General features: G+C 37.3%; 1 protein-coding gene across 4 annotated transcripts; it reads right to left on the bottom strand.

The window, feature by feature from the left end:
- Positions 1 to 4,172: 4,172 nt before the first annotated feature.
- LOC118805400 (transmembrane protein 268) lies at positions 4,173 to 23,220 on the bottom strand. Of its 4 annotated transcripts, none has more exons than XM_036566167.1 (10): positions 23,029 to 23,220; positions 21,385 to 21,446; positions 17,394 to 17,519; positions 15,495 to 15,589; positions 14,272 to 14,379; positions 11,353 to 11,511; positions 9,445 to 9,555; positions 8,285 to 8,374; positions 5,438 to 5,650; positions 4,173 to 4,489 (listed from the first exon to the last, which is right to left on the bottom strand). In XM_036566167.1, exons 3-10 carry the CDS (start codon positions 17,506 to 17,508, stop codon positions 4,322 to 4,324), a joined length of 1,059 nt encoding a protein of 352 aa, XP_036422060.1. In that variant the 5' UTR covers positions 17,509 to 17,519; positions 21,385 to 21,446; positions 23,029 to 23,220; the 3' UTR covers positions 4,173 to 4,321. The 4 variants fall into 4 exon arrangements, with proteins under 4 accessions (XP_036422060.1, XP_036422058.1, XP_036422059.1 ...); XM_036566165.1 differs by having other exon boundaries at positions 17,394 to 17,522; positions 23,029 to 23,219; XM_036566166.1 differs by lacking the exon at positions 23,029 to 23,220 and adding an exon at positions 21,563 to 22,093.
- Between the last annotated feature and the right edge of the window lie 1,524 nt (positions 23,221 to 24,744).

The raw sequence follows: 24,744 nt of genomic DNA, 5'->3' as shown, positions 1-24,744 counted from the left end.
GTGAAGGCCACACTCTTAAAAAATACGGTGCTTTCATGTCATTTTTCATTAAAAAATGTTTTTAGGACAAAATATCAGTGCAAAACTATCATAAACCAATATCTCGACGTCAAGAAGTGCGCATGTAATGTGTATATAATAATGTATATTTAATATATGTAATAATTTTCTGTGCTTTTTCTGAGCTCTTAGAGGCATTAAACTCTCCAGACGTCTGGTTCCTATCAACACCACTGTGAACAGTGGATTGAAAGATGTAAGTCCAGTGAGGTCAAATTTAATGCCAGATTAATCCTACAGAGTGAGATTTACACTTATTCTCCACTTTATTAGAAATCTTTACCACACTGGGCATCTACACTGGTTCTTTAAGGGTTCTTAGTAATGGAGGTGGTTCTATGTAGAAGCATGAACACTCAGAGGCTTTTGCATGATTAAAAGTTCCTTTCCATCATGAAAGAGTTCTTCAGATTGATGGGAAATGTGCTGTAGATGGTTCTATGCACACCTTTTTGACAATGGTTCTATATAGCACCCAAAAGTGTTCTTTTATTGTTACAGTGTTAAGCTTGTAACAATAGGAGAACCCTTTTGGGTCCTATATATATCCCCTTTTCCAAAAGGTTCTATAGAGAACCATCTATAGCACAATCTGAAGAATCTTTCATGATGGAAAGAAACCTGTAATCATGCAAAGGCCTTCATAGTTCTATATAGAACCAATTTCTTGAAGCACCATCTTTTTTAAGGGTGCAGCTTAAAGGGGAATTCCACCAGTTTTTCAAAATGCCTGCGTAATTCAGTGGTGCAGATGTAAACAAAGTCATTCAGGGTGGTTTAATTTGATATGGCTCATCGTAGAGAACTTTGCCGGCTCAGATTTCTTTACAGTGGTGGTGATAGGAACCAGGGGTCGATGTCTACAACACAAAAATATTATATGTACTGTCCAAAACCACCAGTGAACCTACACGTCAAGTTTTTATATGTATGTTAATAACCGTAAAATCTAAATCTGAGGCGGCGGGGGGGTGTATAATTGCAGTGTGTGATGATGTAGGCGTGGTAATACATGAGGTGGAATCTTCTGTTACTTGTTGGCTACATTAGCCACACAGCTGCAGTGTGAAACAGCAGCTCAGCAAGTACATTCGAAGCAATATTATGTAAGCTTGTCTGAACCCTCACATTACGTTTGTGTAAACCAGTGTAAAATACTTGACTTGGAGAGGAAGGTAAGGTGAGATGGTGAAAAATGTGAAATAGGAACTGTGAGAGACAAAGTAAATGGGGCCTGCAGTGGAGCTGGAAGGAGGAGGCAGGCCAGACTGAGTCTGCAGGAGCACAGATGGTCGTTTAGCCTCCCAGAGAGACCCTGCATCTCTGTGATAGTTTTAGCAGGCCTCACGCTGCCCGCCGTCTCCTCCATCATGAGTCGGTGCCTGTTCAGCTCTGACCTGCACTGCTGGCTTCATCGCATGGGTTTGTGTCGTCCATGCTGTGTCCGTGGACTCAGTTTAGCTTTCCTCTGTCCGGGTCCATCAGTGCTGATTAACAACCTGCACTGGCTAGCTGAAGGCCTGGCCCCGGCCTTGCTCCAACTTGCCCAGGAGCAGATTTAATGGTTTTGAACCCTATGGTTATTAATTAGTTATTAGTCTTAAGACTTATTAATCAGTAACTATGTCAGTTTTTCAGTCTGAAACTAATGTATAAATGCTGTAGTTAGTTAGGAGAGGGAGGAATTGAAGTGTGGACCCTTATACAGGCCCATAAACTTTAAAGGGCCCATATCTTACATTTTTTTGTATTTTAGTTGTCCGTTGAGGTTCAGGGGAGGGGGTGCATTGACAGTAGTGAAAGTAAACACTATAAATAAGAAATAACAGACATTTTGGTGTGATACACACCATTTAAAAGTTTGAAATCACTGTTTTTATCCCTTTCAAATCTATGTGAATTCATATAAATATATGAAATGAATTCAGTATGCTAGCCCTGGGAATTTCATCGATTTCAAGTGATTAGTAGGAAGCTTAAAAAAATTAAGAGATGTTAGATGTGTCCGGAAAGCTGAACGGAGCTGTAGATTCTAAAATCACTAGGAAATCTGCACATTGAGAATGTAGTTAGCATAGTAAAATATAGTAAGTGTGGCATCCAGAACGCATCTTCATTTTAAAAAGTGGAGATCAGGTCTCAGGGCAGATAATGTGAGACAAAAATTATGTTAATAGACAATCAGAGTATATTAGTTATCATTTAATTCATTCTAGTTGACGGAATTCTTTTTTTTCAATAAAACATATAAAAATATCTTTGGGCGAGTAGTTTGACTGATTCCAAAGTTGTGAACAGTAGTGTATATTTTGGTGTAGCTTTTTTAATATCAGTCTAATTAGGAGCGGGCAATATGACGTTATTGTGATAACTTCTATCACTTTTCTGAGTATGTGATGAACAGGGCTGTACAAAGCCACAATATTTTTGCACTTGCAAGGACAAACATTTCCCAACTACCCAAATCGTCTGCCCAAGCTTAGTTGTGCAAACTGAGGAGCTGGATAAGATCTGATATTTATGTAGTTGTAGTCCTTCAGGTTGATAGAAGCAATACTTAAAAATTTATGTTTGACAACCACAAAAAAAAAAAACGCAAAGTGTAAAATTCCAAGAAATTGTTATGTTTTGGGGCTGTATATATATATACATATATATATTTTTTTTTTTTGTAGAAATAAAAAAAAATTAGTCAGTACATTATGTAAATTTCAGTACATTATGTAAAGTTACATTAACTTACATTGCACGTTAAGAATGTTAATGTAAGAATGCTTTCTCCTGTAAATTAATCATTTTGGAGATTAATTTGGAGAAAATGCTGTCCTCACTGTATTTGCTGTCTTTAGTATTCCTTTTCAGCATAAATAGCTTCACTTAAAAAATGTGTATTAAATAGCACTGCGTAATGCTGCATAAACACACACATTTCTGATATTCTGCTGTTGTGTGTGTGAAATACTAAGCTTCCTCTTAGTTGCCAAGAAAATGATGTGTATCACAAATTAAAGTCCCTGTCATTAGGAACTATAATATTGTGCTACAATATTTTCAGCTTTGCCAAAACACTTGTAACTTTTCTAGCACCGGAGCTACCTGCTCAAAAAGTTTACATATAGCCCTCATGGGTGAGGTCAGTCTTTCTAGAACACGGATCAATTGCATCGATCATGAAGACAGATTTAGACCGATTATTGAGAGCCTGTAAACAACAACACCCAGTGTATGATAACTGCTTAACGCTGCTATCGGAACAAAACCTTGTATCTCCATTTTTGTCGTTTTTCAGTTTTTGACATGCTTTGAAAATGCCTGTTGCCCTTTACCTTGTATTTAAATTTCATGAAAAATGGACCAAAAGAAACGGCCCAAAATGACTTGGAAAAAAGTCTGATTCCATTGATTTACGTGAAAGTAAAGAAGGTTTTGTCCTTCTCCTGTAAAGTTACAATTTTGGAGATACAAGGTTTTGTTCCGACAGTTGTGATAATCTGCATAGTAACAAGTAGCTGAAGTCAGCTAATTATGCCATTATGTGAACTTTCTATTCCCAGTTGTTTGATGTTTCCTTCTGTTTGTCCTTAAATAGTTCTTAAATTGTTCTTAAATACTTCTTAAACAGTAGTGAATTGGATTCATAGTTTTTTTATATTGTTTTTCTATTGTTTTGCAGGTACATACTGTGAATTGTGAAGTACTGTGATGTGCCCTTTCTATATGTTTTTGCCATATTGCCCACTTTAACATCTAATCTGAAGTTTAGGGGGCCCTTTGGCTCCTGGGGGCCTGTAGGTGATTGTTTACCTTTACCTAGCATTAAAGTTCGGCCCTGATTGTGACGCACTGTAGCTGTGCTTTGCTGCTTTGCCTGCGCTGCATGTTCCTCTGCTGTGCCATAACGTGATAAGCTGTTTCCAGGCCTGTACAGATTCACTGACTCGCTTTCTGATTCATGCTGACATCCTCCTGCATGAGTGAGTCTCTCTCTGCTCTCTCTCTCACTCTCCTCTCTCCTCACTCAACCCTTACATAAGAGCCGAATAAGATCAGCGATCTCATTAACAAACCAGCGCACACTTTTAACGACATCGCAAATGAGGAAACATTGTACACACATTTACGTACATATATATTTTACAGAGCAGCTTAAAAAAATAATTTAAATGTACAACAGTCTCTGGTGATTGTTTGAACATGAACAGTGCATCTATCACACATTTGTACTGGTGTGCATCCTGGGCGCTCTTTCGATTGCCTCTGTCTAACGCAGTACTTTGTGCTGGACGTACTGACAGAGGCAGAGTGACGCAGTTGTGCAGTGATTTCTGTCCGTGCCTAGAGGGCGATGTGATGAAGCAGGAAGCCTCTCCGACACCAAAAGCCTCACGTAGACGGCACTGTAGGTCAGCAAGAGCTGGTACGCAATAGCCTGAAAGAAATACAAATGGGTAATTGCAAAAGAACACAAGAGGGAAGTCATGTTCTAGTGCAGTGGTTTCAAGTCTCTGCCCAGGGGACCCCCATATTCTGCACGATTGTGGGGTCATAGAGGCAAATGTGGGACTGAGGCTGATGCTGTACAGTGCACAGTTCACTGGCTGCTAATTGCATACAGTGTGAAACAACTGTGTGAAAGCCACATTTTATGTGTTACTTTGGCCCAATATGTTTTATATATATATATATATATATATATATATATATATATATATATATATATATATATATATATGTACACACACACACACACACACACCGACTGGCCTCTTCGTTAAGGACACCACCTATCAGCTCCATGTAGGCACCTTTGTAGCTCTACAAATACAGACTTTGTTAGCCCCCTTTTACCTTGTTCTTCAATGGTCAGAACCCCCATATAACCACCACAGATTGACACTGATGTGGTGGTGGTGTGTTAGTGAGTGTTGGGCTGGTATGAGTGGATCAGACACAGCAGTGCTCCTGTGACCACGACTAGAGGATGACCAACATCTACATCTCTGACTTTACATCTACAAGGTGGACTGACAAGGTAGGAGTGTCTAATAGAGTGGACAGTGAGTGGAAACACTGCTGTGTCTAATCCACTCGTACCAGCACAACACACACTAACACACCACCGGGTAAAAGGGGGCTAACAAAGTATTTAGAGAAACAGATGGTCAAAAGGACACTACAAAGTGGGGTAAGTAAAGCAGATAAAATGGAAAAAAAATTACTATTATTATAATTATATAATGTTAGATCAGCTTTAGAAAATAATAATATTATTATATTAGCATTAGAACAGAGTTTCCTGCAACCTGCGATGCTAATGTATAAAGACAATGGTTGAATTGGTTTCCAGTTCTTTTGTTTCCTTCCTAGTCTCCCGTACCTGATATGAAAGGGTACAGTCGGGTATCAAGCTGTAGTTTTTGGTCAGTTTCGCCTCTTCTCTCTGCCTCAGAGAAGTGCTTCTCTCTCTTGTCTCCACCAGCAGAGGGCGCTCCTCATCAGGCTCCTCACCCAATAGGCCGTCGTCTTCTTCCTCAGAGGTCGTGACGTCACTCACTACAAGGAGGTGGGACATTCTCTTCTTCAGTTTGTTCTGGTGGGCAAACAGAAGAACGCAGATGTGCTTTATGTAAGCATTTTCAAATTTCACCACCTTTATAATAATAAAAGTAATTTGTTTTTGTTGATATTCCATATAAAGACCAAGCACTAAGAATATCTGGAGTAACAGACGTTGCCTACAATCATGTAACTGCAAGATCTGTAAGTAGCGCTGTATCTGAAAAATAGTTGTGCTTATGTTATGAAGGTTAAAGTTTTCTTAGGCCTATTAAACAGCCTACAGCAGTTTAGCCCCGCCCATTCACACTGAAGTTATAACAAGTGTTTCAGCCTTCACTGTGTTTGAATAAAGCACAGCATGTGACAGCCAATCAAAACAGACCTCAGTCTTAAAGGCACAGGAACAAAATTAGCCTGTTTAATCCCAAGAAATTAAATTTTGTATATAAAACCACACAAACGTTATAAAGCAGTGGCAGACCGTAACTGTTATAGCTAGGCTTTCAGGTCGAGCCATAAATGTTAAAAGCTCAACGATAATACTAATTTCTCCTGGCACTGCTAGGGGGTTTCTAGCAGTACGCTAACACTGGTGTACATGAGCATTTCTTGGCCATTCTGGATTAAACACAGACATTTGAAGCTTGTAAAAGAAATTTCACTTTACAGATCGGTTATAAGTGAGTAATAACATGGTAATATTATGTATAACAAGTTGTACTTCCCAAAAAAATGACATTAGTCTTTGGACTGTTATGAGTCCCAGTTCTTAATAACTAATCAGCTAAGATAAGATAAAGAAGTATAAATGTTCAAAGATATATGGGTGTGATGTAACTTTTCCTATTACTGAACACATTTCTGAGACTTTTACTAGGTCTGTGCTTTATAATAGAGTAACGGTATTTTGTTAACAGGTAATCTCAGGATATCCTGCATCTGTTCCTGGGTAACAACACTCGTAAGTGGGCCCATATGTAAAAGTAATAAAACAACCATGAGTGATTGTAATGCAGTAATTTATTCATAATTTCATTGCAATTACCCACATTATTCTGAAGAACCGATGTTTTCAGTAACTGAGAAACAAGTTTGCATTTTAAAACTATAAGATCATTAGGTTTCACTGTAATTACAGCCTGTAGCTATTTATGTACGTCATACTGCACCTGAGCATTTACAGACATAGCAAGTAAGAATAAGTGAAGTATTTAAGCACTAATTCCACATCATTTCATCAGAACTATTGCATTGTTTTGGAGGTAATAACCCTAATATTATAAAACCACATAATGACTTAAAAGAACTGAAATTATATATTAAGTAAGCAGATATATTAAGTTATAAGAGCTGGATGTCTTTTTACTATAGCTGTTAAAAAACGTAAAAGAAAACTTGTTTGTTACCGTTATTTTTCCATTTTTCAAACAACTTGTTACTGCTACAATTACTAATTTATTATGTAGAAACAACAAGAAAATTAGCATATAATTTATAGTTTAGTACAACTTGTTAGTTTTACATTCAATTTTTCAGTAAAGAGCTCTGGCATAGAGCTGCCACAGCCGGTTTAATTCTAACCGACTGAAAACATGCAGCTCCGCAGCTGCAAGCGGCTCTTTTCCTGCCCTGTTGTGGCTCCACAGCAGAATTAGATTTGTAGGTAAAATAAAATAATCCTCCTTTGCAGTAAAATAAAGCTCTGCTGATCGTTCAACACAGTTTAACAATGAATGGTCTTAAATGCTGGAGTTAATGTAGGACTGCTAATTCACCCTTTAACCCTGAAGGTTGGCGCTCAGACTGCTGGTTACCATAGCAATGCAGACAACAATCTCGCCTAGCTAGTAGCTAACGAAACGGCAAAAAGAGAGATTTAAGACGAACATTGATAATTTGAAGACTCAATGTGACGCTGAAGTCAGCAGTTATATTAGCCATTTAAGGTGAAACAGGAAAAAGCTGGCGATCAAGAAGCGACTCCAGCCTAAAAAAATCGAACATTGAGAGACATTTTACAAAAAAACTATTCTATTTTACCGAAAAGTTTCCTGCTAGAGATGCAAGAAAAGCAGCTATAGCTGAGCTAAAACTTAAAGCAGAGCAAAGTAAGTCTGCATTTTTGTTTATATTATATTTTTAACCTATACTAGAACATCAGCACATACTGAGACATATTTACAGCCAAGATGGTAAAATGGACATAAAATATTGTGGCTCTCAAGGTGGTTTGATTTTCATTGAAAGGACAAAATAGCTCTTCTTAACATTTGGTTTGCTGACCCCTGACCTAGAACTTCCAAAAGGCCTAGAGTGACCTGTTTCTCATGACATTGGGCCCACCCATTGTAAATAATCAAAACTGCCCAGCTCCTAAAGTCCTAACCAATGGGAGAAATTGCTGGGCTGTATCTACCTAGATCCCATGGAAGCAACATCCTGATTGGACACATTTCCATTGGGCAAGGTTAAATACAACAAGCATGATGATTTTATAAGATTAAAGTGAAGAAAAAACTACAGACATCCTTTTTTCGTTAGGCCTTCTCTGAAAAATGTACAATATGCAGGGTTTTCTTAGGTTTAGATCATATTGCAAATGCCTTTGTGCATTTTGCTGTATTGCATCAACAAAAACGACTTAAAAGCGTGAAGACAAGCGTACCTCTATCTCGTCTCTGACAAAGCCGAGCTCCTCCAGAGTTTCAGTCAGGGCTTGCAGGCAGGGGGACAAATCCCAGAACACACAAAACAGCTGAAAAAGAGAGAGAGGGAGAAATTAGACTATTTACTGAAACTCCGATGCTATGGTAACAACAGTGCTTCATCAAATACAGTACAGGAAATTAACATGAGATGGAGAAACAGATAGAAATCACACCAAGGCACTTCTAAGAGCACTGAGCTCTTTCTGTTACACAAAAGTCAGAGTGATTGAATTTTGGCTTTTGAAATGGTTTAAATCTTTGAAATAGCCAAATTTCTGGATTTACCCAAATCCTGAGACCAAAAGCTGATCGATTAAAGCTTTAAAAAATACACTGACAGAAAGCTGCCCCATATTATCTCAGTGTTCCAACTGTCACCATAAATCTACAGCTTCAGCTTAACCAACAAAGCATATGTGTAGACCACCAAAGCAGGCTTGGACACTGATTATCAGTTTTTTTTAACTGTTGTAACCCTTAAACTCTAAAGGTCTGAATGCAGGCCCACATTTCAGTTCCTCACTCATGATTACAGAACTTACACATTAGTTTCATAGTAGATACTGGAAAATGTGTATTAAATGCCCTGCATTTTGCTTAGTATTCCTACATTTTTCATAATTTTGTCCACTTTTTTGTGTGGTTTTATGTACCAAAAACAGCCATAATTCATTTTAATATCCAACCTCTAACTATCCCTTAGAAATGCACTGCTGTTTTTGTTACTGTGCCTTTAAGACTGATATACATACATGACCTCTGTTCTAACTGGCTGTCCTGTATTTTTCCCCATTCAACAGGGTTCAAAGGGTAAACTAGTGCTATATAGATGACATATCACACAAAAATAAAATTTAAATTTTAGATTTAGTTTTCATTACTTCCATAATGACATTCTATTCCATTAATTTGGATACGCAGCTCATTAACTTTAATAACGCAACTAAAAGCAAACAAACAAACAAAAGCAGATATACAGAAATAGAGTGATATTTCTGGACAATATTGTGTTTAATTTTGTCAACCCAGCTCTAGAATAAACATGTTAAACTTAAATTCCTCATCAGGTGACCATGATTTTTTTTTTTGTAAGAATATGGATATAAAGGTGTTTTACCTGCATTTTCCCGGTGCACTGCTGGACCCAGTCGGCCACGCCCAGCAGCAACCCGTGTCTGACCAGCCGCTCATTCACGTGCACCAGACGTACATCTGTGTTCACGTTAATCTGCCAAGAAAAACGCCAGGGTTTTGGTGAGTGCCTCGCTGCAGTGCGCTTTAATAAGTGCCTGTAATTTCACTGCTGGGAAACTGAGCAGCCTGCAGTTCAAAATAATGCATCTTGTCGAGGCTGCTAATGGCATATTCACCCCACAGAGGACATGACGTGCTAAAGAGCACAGAAAGTATTGCTTTTACACCTCTCTTGGACAGTTTTTAAAAGTTTCATAAACACCCTCGAGTGCACTGGGTTACTGGTGCAAAGTGAATTGCCTGTAGAGTTTCAACATGGCAGCTGAGTCATTCTGCAGAAACATCCATTTTTGTGCCCCTAACATTTACAGATATATTACACTTGAAAAACATGTTAGGGTTACAATTTATTCATATTTCAAAATAAAACAATAAGTTATTTTAACAATTACACCTTCATGAGCCTCAATTCAGCAATATTGGTTTTTAAATCAATTATCTAGAATTCCAAGCACCACAGAAGAGCTCGTCCTCGCGGTCATGTGTGAAGGGTGGGGCCATATTTTGAGCTTAAAAACCTATAATCTATACATGACTATGAAATATATTTAAATAAATTTAAATAACATAAAGAAAATAAATGCCAAATAAACATTGTAAAATATATCATGAAAGTTCCCCAGGAGTCGTGTCACTGGTGTTACTGTGCGACAAAAAATCTCTTATTTTGAAATAAAAATCACACTGATGACATCACTTGACTTCCTTTTACCTGTTGTCTGAAGAAAATGGTCCACTGTGTCTTTCAGTTATCAGAGATTTTCTCATTTAGTTCATGATTTCATATGAAGCTTTTAGCTGAAGTCACTGGTGTGACCGACTTTATTCTTAGGTAATTGTGAAAAAATAGAATACAAAATGGATTAAATTACATATTTTAGTGGATATTCCATGACTGACAACATGTGGTTTGATGCTCTGTAGCAGTTATTTTGTAAAATGCATTTGTCATTAAAATGTCTCTGGTGTTACCTTTCTTATCTGTAACACCAATGACGATCAGTAACACCAGTGACTCCTATGGGTAGATAAAAAAAAGTGGACATTTCTGTAGAATGACCTAGCTTCTTTGGTCTTATGTTAAGATTTAGGACACAGTTGATTTAGATCAAGTCAGAGGTTAAAGGAAAATTCCACCAATTTGTCTTTATTTAAGCATAATTCAGTCACTGAGATGTAAACAAAGTCATTCAGGGTGGTTTAATGTGAAATGGTTAACTGTGAAACTTACAGTCCCTGATTTCTTTACAGTGGTGCTGACAGGAACCAGGGGTCACAATGTACAACACAAATACAGCCTTTTTACTTGCTATCCAAAATGACCAGTGAACCTAAATGTGTCTTCTGAGTTTTTATGTGTAATGTTGACGATAGTGGTGGCAAATCTTAAAAAAATAAGATTTCTTTGGAGGATATTTTGCCTTACTACACCCTGCATGTGCCTCTCCACAATACATGTGTTTGAAAAAAAAGTAGTTTTAAGCTGAAAACAACATCTCCAGCATCAGGCAGTGTATTTATAACCATTTTGTGTAATAGCTTCCTGTGAGGGAGCTTTTAGAGGCATTAAACTCTTTAAATGACCGGTTCTTATCGCCACCACTGAACAATTCTGACTACAAGTTTCTTCTAAAATCACATCAAACCACTCTGAATGACTCTGTTTACATCATAATGGTTTGTTTGGTGGAATTCCCCTTCAAATTGGGACTGTTTTCCCAAGGCTGTGTGCAATGTGGGAGTAATTGTGATGAAAACAGCAGCTTCCTGCCTCTTTGTTGTTGTAGTGGAGGATGAGGATGATGGCGGTGGTGATGAAGATGGAGACGAGGCTGACGCACAGGCAGAGCGCCCAGAAATCCATGGCACTCGCAGCAATGTACCGGTGCAGGCTGGAGTACATAGCACACCACAGCACCATGTACAAGACCTGCACACATATCAGCACAACAGTAAGTACAGAAGTGTTGAAATATCGGTCCCACTTTATATTGTGTCTCTAATAACTGTGTAGTTACACATGAATAGCATATTGCAACAACACTAACTACTGATGATTTAGTCAGTGTTACAGATGGATTACAGAAGTACAGCCAATGTAATTACACAAGTGTATCCTATACTACTTTCCTGTAGTATAGTGTTAAAGTTACACTGTAAAATAAGTGGACAGTTCCTATGTAGTTGGCATGTAGGTACTGTGTAATAATACAGTGGTAATATAGACATTGTTTTGGGTTTAACGCAACACAATTAATTAATGTCATAACAGTTATATTTTAATATAAGGGGACGTCTGCTGTTCTGTCACATTACAGAGTGGTTTAAAGCTGAAACTGGTTACAGTGTCACAGCACTCGCAACATAAATGCTCGCTAAATGTCAGGAAAGCTGGCAGATACAGTGTAAGTTATGTGTTAATTTAATTATTACAAACTTTCTTTTATTGCTGGAAAAGACTTCTGAAAAAAATGCTGTTCCAGTCTGAATACAAATGTAATTACATTTGTGTTATTACCCTTGTGTAATTACATGACAGAGAATACAATGTTACAACTATTAAGATACATTTGTGTAATTATATGAGGCAAAACTGAAGTTGATACACCTGTGTAATTACATAAGCTATACTACTGTAAACCATCTGTAACAGTGACTAAACCATTAGTAGTTACATTGTTGTTGCATATGTTGTTCACATGTAACTACACAGTTATTAGAGACACTAAAATCACTCAGTATTGCAGTGAACAAAGTTCAATTTACTCGTTTCAAAAATGTACATTATTGCAACATGTAGATTACATCAACACAGAGCTTTCAGTCTTTCGGACTGTTGTGCTGATATTTCATCCCCTTGGAATTTTAAGGTTTGAACTGCGTTCTGAGCAGGTTTGAGATACTGAGCTTCAAAGATTTTGCATTCCAGTTAGCAAAACCAGTAGGTTTACATGAAAATGACTGAGACCCTAAATGTATTTTAAATGTGCAATATCAATATCCAAATTTGTAAATGAGGTTTTTGGAACAGATCAAATAGAACCCTCTAATCCTAGGAACTCACTTTCTGCTTGGAGTTATAAGGTTCTATCTGGAAAAACACAAAAAGAAGCGATGATTTTCAAGGAACACAAACAGTTAATACTCTTAATTTGTTTTAAAACATAACATTAGTGTTGATCAGAAAGCTAAATGTAATGCTTTCTATGACATTTTTATAATGCTTTTTTATTATTTATTAATTTTTTTAATTTATTGCTTGTTTTAGGACAAATGATCTTTTTCTTATTCTAAAGAGCATCGACTGATAGATTAAATAGAAAGGTCAGTACTAAATCTTTTGTCCAGTGCAGAGGTTAATTTTAGGTAGGAACCATTAGTTTTAATTTCCCTTAGGTTAGACTACAGTAATAAACTGTCCCAGCAAGTAAATGTAGCAGTTCAGTATAAAGGCAGTATGAGGTTTTGTTTTAAATCAGAAATGGAGAAAGAAAGAAATAAAAGTTGGATGAATGAATTAAATGAATGTTTATGTTGTAATTAAGACCCTGTCAATTCAAATGTGTACTATTTAATCACCTTTAAGATTTAATTATTATAAAATTTTAGACAATAAGAGCTTTTAAAGAGCTGCAAGAAGACAGGCAGAGTATCAGCAACATGTTTTCATGTTTCATAAAGTTTTATACACTTTTCCCAAAGTGCGGTGACATGGCAAAGAAGCAGAACCTGATTGGTCCTCTTGTGTGTATGCAAAGTGCTAGTGGCTCGCAAATAGAACCTATAGAACTTAGAGAAGTTAGAGAACCTATAGAGGTTAGAGTTTGACTTTGAAGATAGAACCTTTTTGTTTTCTAGTTAGAGTCCTCACATAATGTTAAGAAGTCGTCACAGAATGAGAAAATGTAAATAACTCAATTTTGACAAAAAATGTCGTATAGAACCTCATAATTCCAGTGGGATGATCTGTGCTGATGTAATGTGTTTCATGTGTGCAGAAATGATCAACAAGGTTCAATCAGGTCAATTGAATGGGTTACTGGTTTCATTGTGGAAATTCTGCTTAATTGCAACACCGGCAAATCTCTGCACAAGGCTGAGTGACAAATTATGAAACGTCTAAATGCTGACTGTGACTGTTATCAGCAGCCTAAACTATCCTAACAGGAAAGGTGTTGTTACTTTAATGAAAAAGCTCTCAAAAAATGGCCACTACAAAACACCTTGAGTAAAAATGTGTCTATTATCAGGTCCTCAAATACTGAGTTCCCTGCAGAACTACAGCGGAACGTCTTAGTACACCCAGCATCTGCCAGTGTAGGCACTGAAGCATGTTGGGCTATATTCTTCTCTTTTTGGATGCTTTTGGTCTAAAATAAAATGCTGAAGCTCCAAAGTGAGAGAAGTGACCGATCACAAAGCAGCCCATGAAATGAAATCCCAAAAAAGAGAATTAGGAAGTGAATTAGTTAATGTGAAGGATTAAATATACAAATTTCAGAATATACTTAAGTATTAGTGCTCAGGAAAATATAAATCCAACCAAAGTGTACTTAAGTACATAGAGATGAGTAAATGGATCTGAGCGCTTTAGCTGGATGATGACATGTACTTCTTGAACGTTTAGGGATTTTCATGAAGTGGCTTTCGTAAGTGGATTTCACAAAGTGTGTCGACATGTTCCTCTTACTGGAGCCAAGATGAAGTGAAACAGGGAAGAGTTGAAGAACAGATATCTTCTGACAGATGGAGGGTCCAGCGCTATTCCAAGAGGAGTTTCAAAGTCCTCCACAGGGATCTGTGTAAGAAGATCCACAATGGTTTCACTCTTTTGTCTTGCATCCTTATTCAAGATTAAAGTCTGACAGTAATAATTGTGGAGTGATTTTAATCCAGTGTGAATCTGCAGTGTGTAGTTTTACAGTCTGATGGTAATAATTGTGGAGTGATTTTAATCCAGTATGAATCTGCAGTGTGTGTAGTTTTTACAGTCTGACAGTAATAATTGTGGAGTGATTTTAATCCAGTATGAATCTGCAGTGTGTGTAGTTTTACAGTCTGACGGTAATAATTGTGGAGTGATTTTAATCCAGTGTGAATCTGCAGTGTGTGTAGTTTTAAAGTCTGACGGTAATAATTGTGGAGTGATATTAATCCAGTATGAATCTACAGTGTGTGTAGTTTTACAGTCTGACAGTAATAATTGTGGAGTGATTTTAATCCAGTGTGAATCTGCAGTGTGTGTAGTTTTAAAGTCTGACAGTAATAATTGTGGAGTGATTTTAATCCAGTATGAATCTGCAGTGTGTGTAGTTTTACAGTCTGACAGTAATAATTGTGGAGTGGTTTTAAACCAGTATGAATCTGCAGTGTGTGTAGTTTTTACAGTCTGACAGTAATAATTGTGGAGTGATTTTAATCCAGTATGAATCTGCAGTGTGTGTAGTTTTACAGTCTGACTGTAATAATTGTGGAGTGATATTAATCCAGTATGAATCTGCAGTGTGTGTAGTTTTACAGTCTGACAGTAATAACTGAGGAGTGAATGGTCTTCTGTAATTGGCTGAATCTGGAGCTCCCTCAGTAATAGCAGTCTTGTTTCAATCCACCTCACGCTAAAGGAATAACAAAACCTGCTGACAGACATGACTGTGTGGCGTGCTGTTATTGTTATTGAGTGAGTCCTGTGGCGTAATACTGACGTAAACATCTGCACTATGACTTTTTACATTCAGATATCTGTGGAAATTATGGAAAATTACACAGATATTTACCAATATTTACCAAAATTACTTTACAGAACCACCTCTGGGAAAACTAGCTAAAACAATACTTATTCCAACTTTTCCTTGGATTACTATAAAAATGTTATGTATGGTTTGAGAACATGAGAAATATAAAAAAGGCACTAACTTGGAAGTCTTCCTTCTCCAGCAGAGTCCTGCAGAGTGACAGGTCGAAGCTTGGGTATAATGTAGAAGAAGTGGACACAGCCAGGACACACTGACCTAACAAACATGAACACACGAAGAAAGAGGGAGAATTTAAATCTGATGAGCAATGATGTTGCACTGATGTACATGTAAATATGTGTGGCATGTGTAAAAATGTGCCTATTCATTATGTGTTTATTTTGCTACTGTAGGACTGAAATATCCTTTTCGGGATCAACACATCTGTTTATCAAAATTAATTTCAGAAAAGTGGATGTGCAAGAGAAACACAAATCAAAAACTCCATTTAAACCACAATGTAAACACTTTTTGCCCTGTAGATTCAATAAAAAACACTTACACTGTGTCATACCTATTTAGCTAATGCAGTTTAATGCAAGGTCATTTAAAACAGCGTCACCATAATTGAATTGTTACGCCAAATAAAGCAAAAGCCAATCTAATGCTTCCTGTAAATGTGTTATAACTGTAAATAGCTTGGTTACATGCTCCACTCTCAATCTAGCAGCAACACTGACGTATGTAAAAACTGAGAACTGAGAACTGAGAATGATCCACCACCCAAACAACATCTGGACATCAAACCTGTGGTCAGAAATCGACCATTAATAAATTGTGTAAATGGGGGCTGATATGTTCTGCAGCAACAAGAAGGCTACAGTCTGAAATCGTACACATATATAGAGGAGCTATAAGGTACACACTTTGAAAAGATGGTTCTTCTAGGGTTCTTTAGTAAAGAAAATGGTTCTATATGGAACCATGAACACTCAAAGAACCCTTTGCATTATTTAATGGTTCTTTGCAATGTGAAAGATTCTTCAGATTGATGGAGAATGTGTTTTATATGGTGCAATATAGAACCTTTTTGGAAAAAAAAGAACCAAAAAGGGTTCTTCTATTGTTACAGGGTTGACATCGTTATAATAGAAGAACACTTTTTGGTGCTATATAGAACCATTTCTGTATAGAACCATCTACAGCACATTCTCCATCATTCTGAAGAGCCTTTCATGATGCAAAGAACCTTTAATCATGCAAATGGTTCTTTGAGTGTTCATGGCTCCATATAGAACCATTTACTTTACTAAAGAACCTTTAAAGAACCATCACTGTTGTGAGTGTAGGTGCCCAGTGAGCATTTCTAATGAAGTGGAGAATAAGTGTAAATCTCACTCTGTAGGATTAGTTTGGCATTAAATTTGACCTCACTGGACTTAACATTTCCTTACATCTTTCAATCCACTGTTCACAGTGGTGATGATAGGAACCAGACGTCTGGAGAGTTTAATGCCTCTAAAAGCTCCTCACAGAAAGTGATTACCTGAAATGGTTACAGATATGCTGCCTGATGCCTGAGACGTGTTTAATGATAGTTTTGCAATGATATTTTGTCCCAAAAATGTTTTAAACTCCATTCAAGGCGAAGAGGTCCATGCAAGGTGTTGTTAGGCAATATAATACCCAAAGAAAGGTATTTTTCAGATTGACCACAATTTTATCATCAACAACTATCATCATCAACTAATATAAAAATTCAGAAGACACATAAATTCACTGGTTGTTTTGGATAGTAAATAAAAAGGCTATATCTGTGTTGTAGACATGGCTCTCTGGTTCCTATCAGCACCACTATAAAGAAATCAGAGTCTATAAGTTTCTCTACAGTGAACCATTTCACAACAAACCATTATGAATGACTGTTTTTCACTAATCTCAGTGGTTGAATTATGCCTGCTAAAATTCCCCTTTAATTAATGGTGCTACACTCAGCACAATATGTTTCCAGCAACTGCTATTGCAAATATTGTAAAATACTATAGAAAGACATTGGTCAGACAGTGTGAGTGCAGTGTACCATTCTTCCATGCTGCTCCTCCTCTTCTTCCATCATGTACCTCAGTGTTTTCTGATGAAATTCTGGATGCAGTATCACTCCTGTCTCCATTAAACTGAGTGATCGCCTCCTCCATCACAAAAGGAACTGCTGGAAAATGTGCATTTTCACAAGAACACGTTAATCCCCTGAACCCTGGGCTTCATGTGTTAAACTTAATTATTCAGTAACTACAATGAAACTAATGTTTATGTTAATGTAGCTTTGACAGTGAGGAATTGAGAATTAGTGTTTAAGGGGTTAAAGGAATATTCCAGCGCATTTCAACCTAATCTCTATCAGCCATATCTGAAGCACTGCAGTGTATAGTTGGTTACCACGGACAATAATTTTACACATTACTCTCTGGTTGGAAAGTAGCCCCACTACTGGTCATTCCACCAGCAGCTCAGATCAATTAATATAATAACAAATAAATAATTTTCCCTGTAACTTTGTGACTCTGTGTTGAGCTGCTAACAAGCAGTGAGGGGTGAGACGGGAGGATGAGAACCCCCTGCTGTGAAAACAGTTCACACCTCTCCACAAAGATGGACATGCTGTGATAAAACGGACAACCGCAGCTTTCTAATATTAAAAAATAAATAAAAACAGCAGTAAAAAACATTTTTTACAACTGTTTACAGCTGCCCAATATAAAAACAGCATTTAAAAACAATAAAACCCTTTTATAAATGTTATAAATGTTGATTTATTGAATTGAAGATGGAAATTCAGTTCACATTATCATTCACATTATCATTGAAATGCATTTCATAAATGTTGCTGAATAAAAAAGTGCATAGTTACTGTATAATAATTGCACCTATTTCTCAAAATTTCTGCACAATTAAATGGCTAAAATGTAAATAAAGTCATTCAGAGTGGTTTGGTGTAAAATGCTTCATCAGAGAAACTTACTGAGTCAGAATTGTTCACAGTGGTGGTGATAGGAACCAGACGTCCACCTCTAAAATCTCCCTGACAGAAAGCTACTCCATGAATTGGTGATGAATACGCTGCCCGATGAGGTTGTTTTATGATAGTTCTGAGATAAAGTTTGGCCAACAACATATTTTTTAAATCTATTCATGGTGGAGAGGTAGATGCAGGTACGTGCAACACCTGGTTCCTATCATCGCCATTATGAAGAAATTCAAGTTGATAAGTTTCTCTAGAAAGTCTGAATGACTTTGTTTATGTCTCACCGATAACCAAACTATGCAGAAACTTTGCAAATCTGGTGGAATTCCTCTTTGAACTGAGGGACCTCTAGCAGAAATGTAATCTTACAGCCACTGTGAAAAATGTCAGCAACAGCCCAGTGAATATTATCATGAGTTTTGAGTCGGCGGGTTTCCTGCTCATTTCGAAGTGTTGGGGAATGTGTAAAAGACTATGGTAATCATAATCATCTGTATAATGCAGATGCAGAAGATGGTGATTACATTTGAAAAATGCTGGAGTGTCTAATATATACCACTATTTAAACTGCTATTCAAATTAAAAGCTATTCAAATCAGACTATTCAATATATCATTATGGGGCAAAACAAACAAAGCTTATTTATTTTTGTCATTTTTTTCTCGTCTTTCATCCTCACTGTGACCCAATCACATCATGAATCATGAGACTGTAAACAGCCCCCACAAAATGAATGTGTGTTCAGCTGATATCTCTTCTCATTCTCTCCTCACATTCTCACAGCCCAGCAACACATTCAACAACAACCATCTAATGAACTCCCAGCCAGTGAGCTAAAGACTCTGATTTTAAGAGCTCTTGCAGTCCAGTTGGCTTTGTTTTTTCGGAACCAGGTCCAATCCAGAAGTCAAAATGTTTTGAACAAAGTCAGCTTTTCAGCTGAAGCTTGGCTTTGCCGTTGCTGATTTTCAGTAGGCCATCCGCATCAGAACAGGAAATAGAGCGTCAACACTTCTTCTTTTGTAGTTTCACATATAAGTAGCTGAACTTTCTTTACAAATATTTAGCTCCCTTAGCTGAGAACAGCTCACACAGCAGAGTCAAAGTGACAAACATTTCACACTCAGATTCTATGTTTGCTTGTCTCTTTGTCATGGCTTCCAAAATCAACAACTTAACTCATTAACATTCACAGACCTGCTGGCAGGTCCATACATACCCTTATAATCAATTATAAATCATTGGTATTTATGTAGTTACTAAATAATAAGTCTTAGAGTGTGGCCATACAACAGGCTTAAGGAGTTGTAGCCAAGACTAAATCCAAACATGTATTACACACTACAATAACTTATGAATAACTTTGTTAGTTTGCATTGTAGTCCATGTAGTGACTGAATAATAAGGTTTAGATGGTGTCCATACAATAAGATTAAAGAGTAAATCCCTTAAAAGGCCAAGACTGCATCCAAACATTTATTCCACACTACACTAACTTAAGCATATGTTAGCCAGTTTATACTGCTTTCCATGTAGTCACTAAATATTATACAACAGTTAGTTCCACCGGCGCAATATGATGACAGCGCACGATTATGGGAGAACATATATTTGCCCCTATTACAAATATATTTGCAATATATATAATATATTCAAATGCAGATGCTAAATATATTTAACTGTGCCATTTTTGAATATTGAAACATGCAAATATGTGCACATATATCAATATGTTGAAATAAAATACATGCACATATGCAAAAAATAAAATATGTCATTTTTTTTATTTTCACATGTCAAGCATTTGTGGAAATATGCTACAAACTTGGCACATGCTTTAAAAATATATGGAAATATATTTTTACTTTGCATATGGACATTTTTTTCACAATAATGGTATCAATCCATTGAGCACCGGTTCCTAAATAAAAACTCACTTTACTCTGATTTCTACTTCACCTACAAAAACACAAAATATTAGATTTCAATGCACATTAGGTAGCTTCTATAAGACAATATTCTAGCTACAGTCTGTTTGGTCAGATTCTGAAGAAGAGTCTGACAGCAGGCCTATACATCCCATTCTGAACCTGTCGTTGATCCTAAACGAGCTTTTCAGTTCAGCAGCTTTGTGGGCAGAACAACTGAACAAGCTGTACTTAGCCAGAAACCAACAGAACACAATTCAGCAAATAAGATGAGCTGCGAAATCCTTTACAGACTGATGGAATAAAACCACATTTAGGTTCATCTGGCAAATAAATAAATAAATAAAGCTGAGCTGAACCTGATATTGAGACAATGTTATGGCTCTATCTGTAATTCAAAAGGGTACTATTTTTTTGGTGGAAGGAATTTGCCAATATTGTAGCACATTTTCAATCTTTGCTGCACTTTTAATCTTCACTTTTAATTTTGCAGAAAAGCAATAGAACACTCAAGATCGTGTTATTAAAGAAAACATCATGCCTGCAACCGAATTACAGCCACAGCGTAATTAACAATAACACATTCCTTCTTGTGGCTTTAAAAGGCCCAAAAGCCAAATTTCACACCCTTTTTTAAATGAGAGTTTGATGTCATATGGAAACGTTCAAAGTGTACCATTCACTCCCTCTTGCTGACCCCTTACATGGACAGTCAAAACACTGGCGGGCCCAAAGTTTTATGACACACTTCTACAACCAAAGAATAGCTCACCCAGTTTGCACTGAAGTCCCTGTAGTTACTGAATAATAAGCCTGGGACTTAAATTCTAGAGGATGAGGTAAAGGTTGTGGTTTTATGCACCATAATTTATGTAAAAATGAATAAAACCACACAAACATTATAAATGGACCTCAGGGAGAAAAACAAAAGGATGTTGTAGGACGTGAGTTCTTTAAATAAGCCCTAGGATGTAATAAGCCTGGGATTTTAAGGTGTTAAATATAGATAGATGTATAGATGAGTACACATATACATAGACACACTCCAAATGTGTATATTTCTTGGTTTAAATAAAGACACCACTGTCTTCTCAACTGCCTGCCAAGATTTGTTTACTTACTGTACTTCAGTTAAAGCTGCCAGCTCTGGCCCACATGTCCAAACACTCGCTCGGCTGTCAGTCTGTGAATGAGAAAAAGTAGAGACAGGAAGAGAAAGAGAGAGAGAGAGAGACACTTAAACTCAACGAACCGTACATTAAGAGAAAAAGACATACAATTTACAGAAACATGGATTACCGTGATGTAGCTGCTCTCTCCCTCCCTCTCTCTCTCTCTCTCTCTCTGTTAGCTGGCGCGTGAGTAAGCCCACATTTTACTGCAGACGTGTACACTGCTGCCTGACAGGACTAGTCCACCTCTCCTTTTACTTTCCCTCTGTCTCTCTCCCTCGTTTTCATGACAGTGTCTACTCTGTTACTTTCAGTTTTTTTATCCTCTGGCTCCTCCCACTTTGAGCACTCCTCTATCTGCTTCTTAACAGTCTGCCATTTCCTCATCCTCACTATTTTCTTACTTTATACTCTCTCTCTCTCTCTCTCTCTCTACATGCTGCGCTTTCTCTCTCTTTTTCTCCACCACTTAGAAATCACTTCCTCCTTCATGAGACTGTGACACCTTAATGACACTAAACCCTCCCCCTTTTTTCTTTTGCTCTTCCTTCTTTATCTCTCTCTCACCGCAACCTTGTGACTCGGATCAGCCTGACCACATGACTGGAGGAATTCACGCAACATTTCTCAGCTTTAAGGCCAGTCTGTGATAGAGAGTGAGGGGAGAGAGAGAGAGAGAGAGAGTCAGAAAGAAGGAGAGTCAAAGAGGAAGAATGAGTTAAAGAGAGAAAGAGTCAGAAAAAGAGAGTTTGAGAGAGAAAAAGTGAATGAAGTGAAGAGTGAAGAAACAATGATTTAAAGAATGAGAAAAGAGATAGAGATTGAACGAAACAGAATGAGAGAGTCAGAAACAGAAAAAGAGAGTCAGAAAGAGCGAACGAAACAGAATGAGAGAGTCAGAAACAGAAAAAGAGAGTCAGAAAGAGCGAACGAAACAGAATGAGAGTCAGAAACAGAAAAAGAGAGTCAGAATGAGAGAGTCAGAAATGCAGAAAAAGAAAGTCAGAAAGAGAGAACGAAACAGAATGAGAGTCAGAAACAGAAAAAGAGAGTCAGAAAGAGCGAACGAAACAGAATGAGAGAGTCAGAAACAGAAAAAGAGTCAGAAATAGCGAACGAAACAGAATGAGAGAGCCAGAAACACAGAAAAAGAGAGTCAGAAAGAGAGAACGTAACAGAACGAGAGAGTCAGAAACACAGAAAAAGAGAGTCAGAAAGAGAGAGGGAGTCAGAGAAAGGGAAAGAGTCATAGCAAATGAGTCACTGAGAGAAAGAGTGAGTCACTGGCAAAGAATTAGAAAGAGAGAACGAACTATTTGTGGATAGGAAGAACAAGGCAGAGGGACAAAGAGAGTCAGAGAGAGAAATAGAAACAGAACGAGAGGCAGAGAGAGAGAGAGAGAGAGATCTGATTGTGGTCACTCAATCAGAGGTAGCCATCTGAATGGAACGCCACAGTTTCAAACAGCACCGAGGAGAAAATGCAGGCCTGCCTCATCCGTGGCTTCCTGCAGGCCTCAGCACAGCAGCAGTTTAACACTGTGAGTCTGAAAGAGCCGTTACTTGACAGGCAGGAGCAGAAATCAGGCTTACCTGAGAACTTCTATCACCCACACCTTAATCCTCACCCGTCATCACCTCTGGCTCGGTGATCTCAGGCTGCGGCTGCTGAATCATGCCCTGCACCCAGAGGGACTCACTCACACTCTGACGATCTTTAAGGGCATAGCAGCTTTTTAATGTAGCTGTGCTCCAGCTATTACACCAGCCCCAGCCTTAAAGGGGAATTCCACCGATTCTTCAAAGTTTCTGTGTAATACTGTAATTAATAATTAATCACTGAGATGTAATTAGTACTTAATCATTGAGATATAAACAAAGTCATTCAGAGTGGTTTGATGTGAAATGCTCTGTTTGTAGTGGTGGTGATAGGAACCAGACATCTGACTGGTTTACTGGTTCTATAAGCCACCTCACTGACAGCTTTTACACTGAACGGTTATGAATATGCTGCCTGATGCCTGAGACATTGTTTTAGAATAGTTTTGAGAACAGATTTTGGCCTTAAACTTATGTTTTAAAGCTCATTTGTGTTGGAGAGATACACACAGGGCATTGTAAGACAAAATAATCCCCAAATAAAACTTGTTGTTCCAGATTTAAAGGGGAATTTCACAGATTTTTTCAAATTTCCTGCCTAACTAAGTGGTTAAGATGTAAACAATGTCGTTCAGAGTGGTTTGGTGTGAACTGCTCCGTTCTAGAGAAACTTACCGAGTCAGAGTTGTTTACAGTGGTGGTGATAGGAACCAGACGTCTGAAGAGTTTAATGCCTTAAAAAAGCTCCCTCACATAAAGTCATTACATAAAACGGTTATGAACACACTACCTGATGCATCTCTGAATGACTTTGTTTACATCTCAGTGATTGAATTTTGCAGAAATGTTTGTGAAATTGATGGAATTCATCTTTGAAACTTTACTTTTCACTATTATTGACACTACATACAGAACTCAGATGACGCATGTAGGTTCACTGGTCGTTTTGTAACAGTACGTTTCTCCAATATTAACCCATTTTACATCAAACCATCCTGAACGACTTTGTTTACATTTCAAAGATTCTGTTATGTAATTCCCCGTAACCACAGGAACTAAAAGCACATCCTCAGGCTCTTTCGGTTTTACCCAAATGGAAGAAAGTATATATTAACATTAATTATTCAGGAATGAAAATATATGGCAAATGCATTTGCAATGAGTAACAGTTTGTGCCTAATATTTGGTTCTTTGCTCTGTGTGTTGTTCTTGCTTTTTTAGATTATTTCCTACTGCTGTATAGGCCATTTAAAGGAGATAGGCCTTGGACATGTATACACACACACACACACACACACACACACACACACACAACACTGCACAGGACACAAATCTTTAGTTCAGCTTTTTCACTGTAATATTACAGCAAATACACAATTATAATGCAGTTCCTTACAACTTGTATTTTGCCAATAAAACAATACTTTTACTTTAAACAATCTGTTGTGCTGAACTTCATCCTTTTTTTTTTTGACACCAAAAAATAATTTGGCACAACAATTTTTTTTTTGGCAAAATATGTTTAAATTCAGCAGATTTGTACATATATTTGAGAGGCATGCATTTATATATTTCAGATTCTTTTTTATGTAGATGAAAGCTGCAAAGAGTTATTAAAAATCCTTATGGGGGCCTGCAAATTTCTCTAAAACATTGTAACTACTGTTTTCCATCATTGTGGAAACATTTGAACACCACTGACAGCAAAAC

This window comes from Colossoma macropomum, unplaced genomic scaffold (genome assembly GCF_904425465.1).
Source record: "Colossoma macropomum unplaced genomic scaffold, Colossoma_macropomum, whole genome shotgun sequence".
Taxonomy (NCBI): Eukaryota; Metazoa; Chordata; class Actinopteri; order Characiformes; family Serrasalmidae; genus Colossoma; species Colossoma macropomum.
The sequence above is the reverse complement of the archived record's forward strand: the minus strand, read 5'-3'. Positions and strand labels throughout refer to the sequence as shown.

Excerpts from the sequence above, each read along its gene's own strand:
- LOC118805400 (XM_036566167.1), bottom strand. The coding sequence starts at position 17,508 with ATGGAGGAGGCGATCACTCAGTTTAATGGAGACAGGAGTGATACTGCA. Across the intron at positions 11,512-14,271 it reads TTCACTTCATCTTGGCTCCA|GTCTTGTACATGGTGCTGTG; the intron begins GTAAGAGGAACA and ends ATATGTGTGCAG. Across the intron at positions 8,375-9,444 it reads AGTGCACCGGGAAAATGCAG|CTGTTTTGTGTGTTCTGGGA; the intron begins GTAAAACACCTT and ends TCTCTTTTTCAG.